The 12,633-nt window shown below is 32.9% G+C and overlaps 2 protein-coding genes across 2 annotated transcripts; both read left to right on the forward strand.

The window, feature by feature from the left end:
- The first annotated feature begins 6,449 nt into the window (after positions 1–6,449).
- LOC108208034 (serine/threonine-protein kinase-like protein At5g23170) lies at positions 6,450–8,011 on the forward strand. The gene has a single exon (XM_017378508.2). It carries the CDS (start codon positions 6,613–6,615, stop codon positions 7,702–7,704), a length of 1,092 nt encoding a protein of 363 aa, XP_017233997.1. The 5' UTR covers positions 6,450–6,612; the 3' UTR covers positions 7,705–8,011.
- A 1,046-nt stretch (positions 8,012–9,057) lies between these two features.
- LOC108209319 (ubiquitin-like domain-containing CTD phosphatase) lies at positions 9,058–12,427 on the forward strand. The gene is made up of 6 exons (XM_017380158.2): positions 9,058–9,388; positions 10,208–10,352; positions 11,076–11,190; positions 11,273–11,336; positions 11,505–11,670; positions 11,902–12,427. The coding sequence occupies exons 1-6, from the start codon at positions 9,132–9,134 to the stop codon at positions 12,145–12,147; spliced, it is 993 nt and encodes a 330-aa protein (XP_017235647.1). The 5' UTR covers positions 9,058–9,131; the 3' UTR covers positions 12,148–12,427.
- Positions 12,428–12,633: the final 206 nt, after the last annotated feature.

Genomic DNA, 12,633 nt, shown 5'->3' on the forward strand with positions numbered 1-12,633 from the left:
TTGTATATATTATAAATAATTTTATCAAAATTAAATTTTTTTAAAATAATTTGTGAAATTATGTTTTATAAAAATTTTAAAATACGTGTCAAATCTGGACTCTGGTCGTAAAACACTTAAGCGACAAAGAGAGTATCTTGTAGTTTACCAATTTACCATCATGGACTTGACATCAAACCACAAAGTTCTGATTAACGGTTGGATTATTTAGGACTTAATTTGTTGATAGTAGCAGTGATTTAAAAGATTAAAAAGATTTGAGTGTGTTAAGAGCAACTCCAAGGGGCTCTCTAAACAAGCTCCTAAGTCTAAAATTTAGGAGCAAATCAAAATTTAGTGCTCCAATGGGCTCCTAGATGCTCTTTAAAAATTTAGGAGCTTACTCTCTCTCCTTTCTTTTAAAGAGCATCTAGTAGCTCCTAACTCAATATTATATTATTTTTCCTTCAATCTTCTCTCTCTTTTAGTTAACTTTTTCCTCTCATTTATATAAAATAAATATAAAATGTGAATAAGGAGCCAAATATAAAGAGTAGCATTGGAGTTCCCACGTTTTCCGGTGTATTAACTTACTAGGAGCCACATTTTATATTATTGTTTAGGGAATGATTTAGGAGTACCGTTGGAGATGCTCTAAAAAGAGATGGAAAATGGAAGTCCAGGGTGGCAGATAGACAGCGCAGGTAAGCATCAGATAAAAAGCATCTAATGCTGTAGGACAGCTCATTTCTAAACCTGGCCCCACTCTTTCTTTTCTTATTTACTGCGCTACTTCTCAGTTCTCGCTTCTTTATTTTGTTCATGTTTTCTCCCAAAATAGAGATGTAATCGGGGCTGTTTATTCTAATTTAAATATATATATATATATTATTTATATTCAATAAAATTACTTTTAATTAAGAAACATATTATATATATTCATATGAATTTTTAGATATCTACAGGTTATCAGGATATAATAATTTTTAATATAATGATTATTAATACAATAATAAATTATGTTTTCAATTGATCTTTTATATTTTTATGAAATCAAATCTGAAAAATTAAAAATAAGTCACTAAAAGAAATGAAGATTTTTAGTTTATCAAATTATGACTTGTAAATCAGAAATTGATTTATAAATTCTTTAAAAAGCGGTACAAATAACCTGTTTATAATTTATAATTCAGGATTTTAAGTCTAACTCTCTGAATTCAGGACTTTTAAGCCTAGAATTGCTATTTGTTTTATTATATGAGAGCGAAAACATGAAACTCATGCCAACTCCAACCATAAATCTAAATTTGGATTATCAAATGATTCAAATTTAGGATGTGATCCAAATCCTATTCCAACCATTTGATCCAAATATAGATTCAAATTTATCCATCCTTATAATATTCATATTCTTTGATTTTAAATATTTTAAAAACGATTAACTAATTTCATCATTAATTATAATAATATAATTAATGACTAGACAAAGATAAAATATTACAAAATAATTCGAAAATGTTAAAACGGTACATAAAAATAAATTGATAATATTAAAATATTACATTAAAATACTAATTCTCAGAATTAGTATTATTTTCCCCACAAATGCTCAATTAGTGCATTTCGAAATTCAAGATGGACAATATTTATCTTTGATTGTTCTGTATCGATTGATAAATTGTTCAAATTTTATGTATTTAGAAATTTTATTTCTTTTAAAATTTTAATTTATAATTAATCGTTGTTTTATTTATATTCTAATCTTCATTAATCAGTCTTTAATAACATTAACAAAATCATCAAATAATAAAAGTATAATATTTTAATGTTAAAAATATTTGGATTAGTAAATAGTAGTGATCCAAATTTGGACCAGTACTATTCACTGATCCAAATTTGGATCACTTTTTAGTCCACGGTTGGAGTGATTTGGGCTAAAACTACCCCAAATTTGAATTTTTGGATCACGGTTGGAGATACCCTCATGCCTCAACTTTCATGAGAACGTCCTTACTCCTTGTTACTCTGTATATTATTGTTGCGATTAAATTTTAAAGTTGTGACAAAACTTTACACTGATTTTTAAAAAGTTGGTCAGAGTTTCAAAATTTCAGAAAAATGACCAAAATTTGACTTCATTTTTTAATAGTGTGGCTCCCGTTAAATGTCACTAACGGAGGCACAGACAAAAGGGTAAAAATGAGTTTCAAATTCTCATAAGAATTTGGCCAAACTTTGGTCCGCTTTTCAAAAATGTGGCTCTCGTTAGTGACATTCAACGGGAGCCAAACTTTAAAAAAAAACGTAGTTAAAGTTTGACCATCTTTTTTTTTTTTTTGAGAATTTGAAATTCCGACTAACTTTTTGAAGATCGATGTAAATTTTGATCACAACTCTGAAATTTACTCTGTTGCTGTTGCTGCAAAAAATATTTATTTAACAAAAACAATTTATTAGATATTCAAATATATTGAGGTGTTACCTTGATGTACATAAATAACTATAGAAAAGTGTCTTTGTTCATAAGAATCTAAATCACATATGTTCAGGAAAACAAAGTCCATAATTTGACAGACCGAACACATGTACGTTCTTTTTTCCTCGCAAAGGGATAAGAATGTGTTAAACATGGCCTAGCTCCATGCTCTAAGAGCATCTCCAACGGCGTTGGCTATAATCGTTGGCTAAATTGGACCTGTAAGACGTAATGTAAAATTTGCCGAACCTGTAAGACATTTCGTTTCAATGGTATTAGCTATATTGGTTGGCTATAATTTAAAAATAGTATGTTATTAATATTTTAAAGAGTTAAAATAGAATATATCAGTTCAATATGGTAATAAATGATGTGCAATCTTCCTACAGATTTCTTACAGACCTGTAGAGGTTCGACAAATTTAGTCATCCATAGGAGGTTGGCTAAATTTATAGACAACAGACCACTATGGTTGGAGTGTGAACTTTTGATATGGTTGGCTAAATTTTTTATTTTTAGCATGACAACTCACCTTTTAGCTAAGGGGTCTTCATGGTTGGAGATGCTCTAATAAGCACCTAATTTCTTTTTGACCCTTGAAACGATGAAAAAGAAAAGGACGGATTTGTCCATTTCTTATTATAATATTCATAGGTTAAGCGGGTGCGTTAATGATCTCACTTATATTCTAATTAAATCATATCGGGCGTATTGTATAATCTAATGAAGAATAATTAAGCCAGGCAGTTCCACTTGGCCCCGCTTTGTCTAAAGTATACGAAGTAGTAATATAGAGAGAATCATGATCACGAAATAAAGGGAATATTTATAATCCACACAAACCCCACTCATATCCTCATCCTATTTATACTTTAATCCATTGTTTTTACAAAGGAAAATGCTAAAATATTCTCACAATTAAAGGGAAATCTTTGAGAGACACAAATCTTATTATTTTCTTCGTACTCATATGCCATGCATCATGTGACAATTAGGTACAACGTAATTGTTCAATCATGCTGTTTTTATTTTATCACTATTTTGATTTCGAATAATGTTTTATCTAATATTTTTTTAATAGTACTCCTCCATCTTCCAGATAATTTATCTCAGGAGACTGGGAATTGACACATATTTTTAAATTCTTATAAAATACATTTTCACAAATTATTTTAAAATTTTTCTTATAAACAAAAAAGTAATGTAAAAATAGATTAAAAATAGAAATTTCAAAAAAAATTATGAAGACTTGCTTTATATGTATTTTAAAATTCGTGTCAGTCGTAAGAACCCAGAAGGACAAAAAGAGTATAAAGTAAGGTAGTGCTTTAAATCAGCGAAATATTTTGCAGAACACTAATATCGGCACTAAAAATTAATCTATCCATTCAAACCCCTGCATTTAAAAATATATATTACCAAGAAGCCCAAAGAAAAACTAAAATCATTAAATAATTCTGTAACAAAATGGTGGAAATAGTAACACAGTATTGTGCCTGCAAAGGCAAGGACAGTGGTCACATATATGAATAACTCAATTCAAACATCATACCCTCTTTCTTTGTTTGGTTCCCATATATAAAGGGATTCTTGATAAAGACCTTTCTCCTTTTCCTCCTCTCTCTCCTCAATTCTTTTTTTTTTTTCCCAACTAACAAAATATAAATTAAATTGCATCATTCAATTTCTCAAATGATTCTATCACAGTACTGTCAGAATATTTTTTACCCCACTTGGGCTTACCTATTTGGAGAAACCAGTCTACAACTGTGTGCCACTGCTGTAAATTTCTCGAATTTTTAATATTTAATTAATTGTATTGAAATCTTCATTTGTTTCTGTTCCATTAACTTTCCCTTTTGCATCTTTATATATTTACTGCTCCTTTTCTGAAACAATTGCATGGTAAAAGAAGTAAAAATAACAAAGATTTTGCACAGTGACAAATGCAGGTGCAGCAACAGTAATGAGTGTTTGGTCACTCCCAAAAAAACTGCCTTTCGTGCAGTTTGAGGTTTAAGTTTCCTTTAAAGAAGGCTGGATAATACTAGTAAGATATTTAATGACAAACAGTTTGCATCTTGTATTTTATCCTCAGGTTTTATGATTTCTGGCGTGACGGACATATTTTCATTCATTGTAAAATCAATCTTTAAATTAAATATATTATTTATATTCATATCAATAACCTCAATGAAAGTTTTTAACAGAACCAAATATTTTATTTTGGAAAATAACCAGAAGAAGTGGAAAGTTTGTGTCATGCTAATTATGAGTTTTTTATGTTAAAACGGATGAAATTTGTATACAATAAATCTTGTATGAAAACTTTTCTTTTTTATTTGTAGCCTTGTGGCAACTTGTAACTTGGTATCCAGATGGTAATTTAACAAAGAGAAAGAGGCAAATGGGCTTAATTGACTGGAAGCAAAGAGGAGATTATATTAGGCTACACTGGTCCGCCTTTAGACAGATTTCTCGACATCAATTGGGTGCGCAGCCCAATCATCTGAACACATGACTTTGTAAAAAAACTTATGTAAGAATAGCAAGGGAGCCAAGCCCAAGATTATAGGGGAGAGATATTAGTATTAGTTAGCGGCCCATCTGGTCACATTTTAAATTTAAGTCATTTATTTTTAAAAAAATATGAAAATCTGTATTTTTTTTTATGTTCATCCAAACACATTTCAGATATATATTCTATATTGTTATAATTAGTTTAGTAGACTCAACAACGAAAATCAGATAGATGAAACGCAGAAGTCGTTTGCGTTAACTTAAAAAAGTGCTTCTTGACCAAAGTAAAGAAGATCAGAAGTGAAAAGTATGCCGAGATTTATAAATTTTTAAAGTGTTTGAGAAATAAATAAAGATACCCATTCAAACAAAAGCAAGTATTGTCAAATTCTTACAAACGTTACTGATTTTTTAATTGTTATGCAAACGAGTTAAGAAACGTAGAATCAACTTCTTTAAGAAAGAAGTGCTTCCCGCGGATTCTAAAAACACCACCGTAATCTAATATTGAATGATGCCATATTCTAGAAAGAGGCAGAAAAGCTACCTACAATGAGCTCCCAACCACAAACCATGAGCAGAATTCATAAATTATTGAGTACAAATTGTGAAATTACAGCTAGTTAGAATATAAACAACAAGATAACTGAACCTGTGATGGGAATTTTTGGGAGATTTTCAACAACAAACCGGTACAGAATACGTCAAGGTTAAGTTTATTTTAGCATAGCAACAGTAAATTATTCAGAATTTAATTTATGTGGCAGGGCTTTTCATTTCTATATTCCCAAATCCATCGCCATCATATATAAAACAGAAACTCTTCTAGAATATTATTATAAAAAAGCAAGTTTTTTTTTACAAGAATTAGGTAGAAAATTCCAGTAATTTCTTTATTTCGCTCCAGCAAATGATTCATATCCCAACATCACACTAGAAAAGATGTTATCATCAATTTTTGATTTTTAGATTGTCTGTCCATGTGAAAAAGGTGGCTACTTTTTCTGATAAAGTATTTCATTATGAAATTTTACAGAAACAGCTACAACTTTTGGTCTCCAATTTCTTTTTCTAATTCCCTTGTCCCAATAGTTTTATTATTTTAATTAATTAATTTCATCAAAGAATTCAAGAGCATCTCATGCCTACTCACATAACCATGTTCTTTATCTCGGAGATGCCCTTTGCTTTCACAATTCCAATATCTTCTTCCCCTTTCTTTTGCTCTAGCTTTTTCTTTTTTATTCCTTCCTTTTTTCTAAAGGTGTTTAGATGACGGATGAGAATGAGAATCAGAAATAAAAATAAAAAATATAAAAATAAAATGTATATTAGAACGAGTATTCTAGAAATATGCAAGAAATAATTCACCCATCAAGTGAGAATCAGGTATTATTCTTTACCATAAAATGATTATTTTTTTACAGGAGTTAGAATCCGATTCATGTTAATCAGACTTATAAATCATGAACCAAACCTCAAGAATTCTTTATATTTTATGCATAAGTTGGATTCTCGTTCTCCACTATCACTAATCAACCAATCCTCTCTCATTCTTAAACTTGATAAATCATCTTATTTGTCCATGCAAACTAGCAATCACAAGCATAGCTACTCCAAACTCACACAAGGCAGAGATGCATGAGTTTGCCTACGAAGAACTTGAAGAAGCCACCCAAAACTTCTCAGCAACTCATCTCATCGGCAAAGGAAGCCACGGAAGCGTCTACAAAGGTGTTCTTCGAGACGGAAGAATCGTCGCAATAAAAACACAATCACTAGGCCTCCAAAAGCTCCAAGACAACTCCAAGCTCGATAACGAAGTACGTATCTTATCATCACTCCCAAAAGCTTCCAAGTGTTTGATCAATATTATTGGAATTAGTCACGACTCGTTTAGTAACAAAGTGTTGGTCATGGAATACTTGCCGAATGGCACGCTTCATGATTTCCTTCACTTGTCACCGACTCCGCCAGCGTGGCCTAAACGGATCGAAATCGCGGTCCAAATTGCCCGAGCGGTGCAGGTTCTTCACGAGAGAAAGCCTTCGGTGATCCACCGGGATATCAAGGCTTCGAATATTTTGTTTGATGAGATTTGGGACGCAAAGTTGGCGGATTTCGGTCTGGCGACCGAAATGGCCAGCGACTCGTCGAGTCAACGAGGTGACTCGACGTGTCGCCCGGCTGGTACCATAGGGTACCTGGACCCTTGTTACACTTCACCGCACAAGTTAAGTGTGAAAAATGATGTGTTTAGTTTTGGAGTGGTATTGCTCGAGATTATTAGTTGTTCGAAAGCAATCGATGTTAACAGGGTGCCGGCAACAATTGTTCATTGGGCAATGCTGCTAATCGACGAGAATCGAATCTTAGACCTTTGCGACAAAAGACTCGCCCCGGCACGCCACATGGAACCTATGATTTTGCATGTTGTAAATATAGCGTTACGTTGCGTTTCACCAAAACCGTACAATCGGCCAACAATTTCCGAAATCGTGACCGATTTGCAAATTTGCCTAGTCGAGCCGACTCGATTTCCGATATGGATGACATCGTTTTTTCGCGGAATTATTTTTCTCCAGAAGAAGCGACGCAAAATCGGCACCAAGCGGTACAAAACCACCACAACCATAGTTTGCGCAGCACATGAAGCTAGTAAGCAAGTCGACATTTCAAGTAAAAAGTTGTTACTAAGGGAAATACTAGCCGATGCAACATTGCGTTAACGGAAAATCAAAAGGTTCGAATCTCATCAACAACATCCCCGGAAACCGGTGAGTCACTTTGATACAACTCAGTGAGTGAAGAAGCTCGAGTTGATTGGTCAACAGGAGCCAACTGGCAAATATAAATTCATGCTGACCGGGCTGCTGAAGCATTCCAAAGAGAAGATTCTGAAAAGTAGGTAGCACTGAGAAAAGAATAGCAGCTTTCATATTGATGCACACTCATGCGAATCGCTAAAACTGTACCACTTTGCATTAAAGTATTGCGCTATTGCTTGTGTGCTTTATTAGTTAATCATCATCCATACATTTGCCTTTGCTTTTTCTTTTTTCTTTAATACTAGTAATATTTTAAGTATTATAATATGTTATCAAAAGGAACATTTCTTTGTTGTGGTCTCGTGTAAAAACAAAACACTTTAAAGTTTGAACAACTAGATCTCTGTTGTTTAGTTTAAGATGTATGTCAGGTGAGTTTGGTCGAGACTCGAGGGTCGTTGAATATACATTATAAAGTGACAATGCATTGAGATTAATATTACAGTGAAGCTGCCCTGTTGATCTTATACTTTACCTGCAAATCAGACTCATCCTAGTTAATTAGGTAATGTAGGGAAATTGTCTTCACCAAAGTACAAGTTAATCCAAGACAAAAGGATGATATGTTTTACCCTGAAGAACTTTTGAAGTTCTACGGGGAATCTGCTACCTAGATTATGATGTAGATGCACATACTTGAAATGGCCCATCCATCAGAAAATTTCAGCTTTAAAACCTTGGGACATTTTTATACACTAAAATCTCATTATTTAATATACTAGTAGTCCACAATATTGAGCGCAGATTGAGTTCGACCCTTACTCATCCGAGAATTTGTTAGAACAGGTACGTATTTATAAGATTATAAGTCATATTTGTCAAAAAAAAAATAATTAGTCCACGATATTTTGATCTGAATATAATAAGATAACATATATGTAATTTCGATTAACTAATAATTTTGATAAAATTAATAAAATTTAGTGATCTTAACATTATTAATTTATAGAAGTTCGGCACAATATTTTGTAAAATTAGTCCATCTTTAAAATTTTGTGAAATATTTGTCACAAAAATTGTAAAATTAGTAATGTGCGGAGTAAAAGTCTCCAACTCAAAATTCTTGCAAATATTTATCAGAAGAATAATAATTGAAACTTGCGAAAACAAAAACACGCCCCTTTTCATAAATATTAAAAGTATCCACTATTTGTCAAAAAAAAAATCCACTATTTGCTAAATTAAAAATTTTAGGAAAAAAAATTCACCGACCGGGTTTATTTTACATTAGAGCCCACGACATAAGCAAAAAATTCTACCCGAGTTGGGGAAGCTTTTCACACAAACACAAAGATATTATAAATAAATAAAAAAGAGAGAAAGAAAAGATGGCCGGAGCATCATCATCGGCGGCGCCGGAGGAGGAGGTGACGTTGACGGTAAAGTGGAGCGGGAAGGAATACACGGTGAGAGTATGCGGCGACGACGCCGTTGGAGAATTGAAAAGGCGTATATGTGAAGTTACTAATGTACTCCCTAAGAGACAGAAGCTTCTTTACCCTAAAGTTGGATCTAAACTCGCTAATGACTCTCTCCTCCTCTCTGATCTCCCCCTCAAATCTTCTCTCAAAATGACCATGATTGGGTTTGTTTCCCTTTCTCTTTCTATTCGATTTCTCCAATTTTTTATGCTCATAAAGGGTTTTTTTTAAAAAAATTTCTGTGTTTGTGTTTTTGCACTGAGATTGATGCTTTGTTGTTTAAACTGGATTGTTTTAAATGGGTTTTTTTGGGGGAGGGGATTTATTTTTTGGGGATAAAGGTTTGATGGTTTTTTTTTTTTTTGTTATGAGTATTATTTGCACTGAGATTGATGTTCTTGTCTCAAATGTGTTGTTTTAGATGGGGCTTTATTGTTTATTTGGGGGGAGATTGAATTTTATTTTTCATCGGTAGATAAGATTGTGGCCTTGTGGGTGTGGAGGTAAGTGAATAAATTTGTGATCAAATGTTAGTTTCTTGAGTAGCAGTGTGATTGACTAAATTGCTGTTTAATGAATTGCTCAGAGAGTTACGGTGAACTGCTTTTCTTGCCTGAAGTGGGATTAGTTTTTTTCAGTTTTTGTTGTTTCGAATGCTTTTTAGCAAAATTGAGGAGATATTTAGTTTCAATTTTTTCAGTGGGGGAGGGGGGATGTTTTTGATGAAATTCTTGTGGGAATGGAGACAGGCTCAAAGACTTTTCATGATCTGTTAGATCTTTACTCTTTAGTCTGGTCTTATTGGTGGCATGGATTTTATACAGTTGTGAAAAATTCCTTACACAGAAATTGTTAAGAAGAGAGAATAAGTAATTGCTCAAATTTATATTGCACAGCTACAAGCTGCTGCATTGCCCTCATTACAATTACTTAAATGTATGAACTACTATGCATATATTATAAAGGTTATTGTGTATTTGCAGCACAGTTGAAGATGATATTATTGTGGACCAAGTAGATTCTCCAGAAATCGTTGATGATTTCGAACTTGGACAGGATGAAGTTGTTGATATCAAAGATAAATTTGTCAATAAGCAGAAACTTAAGAGGCGTGTTAATCAGTACAAGGTAACACTTTTCTTATTGATATCATACATATTGTCTTGATTGGTAAAGATTTCTTTAAATGATGATATGTGGATTTATAATTAAGTTATTACATATGAAGTTATCATACATATTGTACTGTGGTACTTCCACTCCTGCATCTGTATTTACACATCATTAATTTAGATATGCGGATGTTTCATGGAAATTTAAGCTACTTGGCGGTTGTAACGGATACCTTGAATTAATCATCATGGCCAACTTACAGTTTTTACAGTACTATAAAGCATCTTAGTATAGGTGATGTGTAATGAAAAGTATGAAGGAGCTTGTTCCCATGATAGGTTATGTTGCTCATACCTTTATCTTTCCAGACAAAGCTAAAATTGATAGAGTAAATCAAGTTTAACAAATTTTTACTGTCATAATATGCTGTAAAATTTCTAGTTTTAAATCCAATTCAGAATATCATCTTTTGAATGTATTATGTAGACTACCATTTTATATCTTCTGCTCAAGGTCCCAAGTCATATTTTACTAATTTTTTCATTTCTACCATCAAGCATTTGCTAAATGATTTCACCTACTTTAGGAAGCTGGAAAGACCCATTAAGGGTTAGTTGAGCTGATCTGCATCTCTCTTTAGTCGGCCAGAAAATTTTGTGATAGTATGAACAGACAGTATGTTAAATAATTCATGTGCCCATTATTTGTCATTGATTCTTATCTGGTGGGAAATTGTAGATTGTACTCCGGAATCCGTGCCGTAAAGACAAAAAATTGCTTGTCCTAGATATTGATTATACCTTATTTGACCACCGGTCAACAGCAGAGAATCCTCTTCAACTCATGCGACCTTGTAAGTAATTTTCTCATTCTCCACTTATGTTTTAATTTTCCCAATTCAGTAATACTGAGCATTGCCTTGATGTATCACACAGATCTTCACGAGTTTCTGTCAGCTGTCTATGCTGAGTATGATATAATTATATGGTCTGCAACCAGGTCAGTCTCATTACTCTTTTTGACAGTGTTTGTGGCTCACCACGCTGCTTCATATAAGTTATACGTCGCATAGTATAAATCCCTAATAAACACATGCCCAACTGTACTTGGTTTTTTGCAAACACATATGTTTGCACAACTAAGAAAACAATGAATTCACTTTTGCAGCATGAAGTGGGTCGAGTTAAAGATGGAACAACTTGGGGTACTCAACAATCCAAACTACAAAATCACAGCTCTACTGGATCATTTGGCAATGATAAATGTTCAATCAGAGAGTCGTGGTGTCTTTGAGTGCAAGCCTCTTGGTTTGATATGGGCTCACTTTCCAGAGGTTTACTAAATAATGTTGTACATTACCTTTTTATTTCAAAAAGTAGCGTTGCACTGCACAGACGTGAATAAATATTGTCCTATACCGTAAATTAGATTGCCAGAAATTGGTTTTTAACACTTAGAAGAGATCTGTCTGGTTATGATGTAGCATGAAAATTGCAATGTTTTATAGATAAATTTTTCATCTGAATAGTAAATTTAACTTATACATCAATTCTTGTATCTGCAGTTTTACAATTCAAGGAACACTATCATGTTTGATGATCTACGGAGGAATTTCGTGATGAATCCTCAAAATGGGTTGACAATTAGACCTTTCAGGAAGGCACATGCAAATCGAGATACTGACCAAGAACTTGTGAAGCTAACTCAATACTTGCTCTCTATTGCTGATCTTGATGACATCAGTGTCCTTGATCACAAACACTGGGAGAAGTACAGCGAGGCTCATTCGAAAAGACGGAGACATACATGATTGACAGGATCGATCTAACATCTAAGAGATGGTGCTTGTTTTGAGTTATGATACCAGAAGCTGGGTCTTGCTGAACCTTTTATTTTTAGTCTTTCCTTGTGGTTTTCTACCCTACAAATGTTAAATATTGAAGATAGATTTTCATCAGATTCAGTGACCTTCTGTTTCCGGTAATCTTCACCATAGGATGAATATTGCTAAGAAGTGTCTGCTCTTTATTTCGCCAAATTAGTCATTTTGTGGCTCAAAAGTGCTTTTAATTTTACCTAAATGTTGTATATCTTTTGCTATGCTTTTGGTTTTTGTTTTCGTTTCTAAAGAAAGGTGAAATAGTACTATGCAAATATTTTTTTTACAATTAAACTATATTAATCACGAAAGTCTGTATTGAAGTCACAATTAGATGCACAGTTAAGCGTAATTTTGTGGTTTAAGGGTTTATTAAGTCCTGATCTACTAATTTGTATGAACATATACAGACCATAA

The sequence above is a fragment of the Daucus carota genome, chromosome 2 (genome assembly GCF_001625215.2).
Source record: "Daucus carota subsp. sativus chromosome 2, DH1 v3.0, whole genome shotgun sequence".
In the NCBI taxonomy this organism is placed as follows: domain Eukaryota; kingdom Viridiplantae; phylum Streptophyta; class Magnoliopsida; order Apiales; family Apiaceae; genus Daucus; species Daucus carota.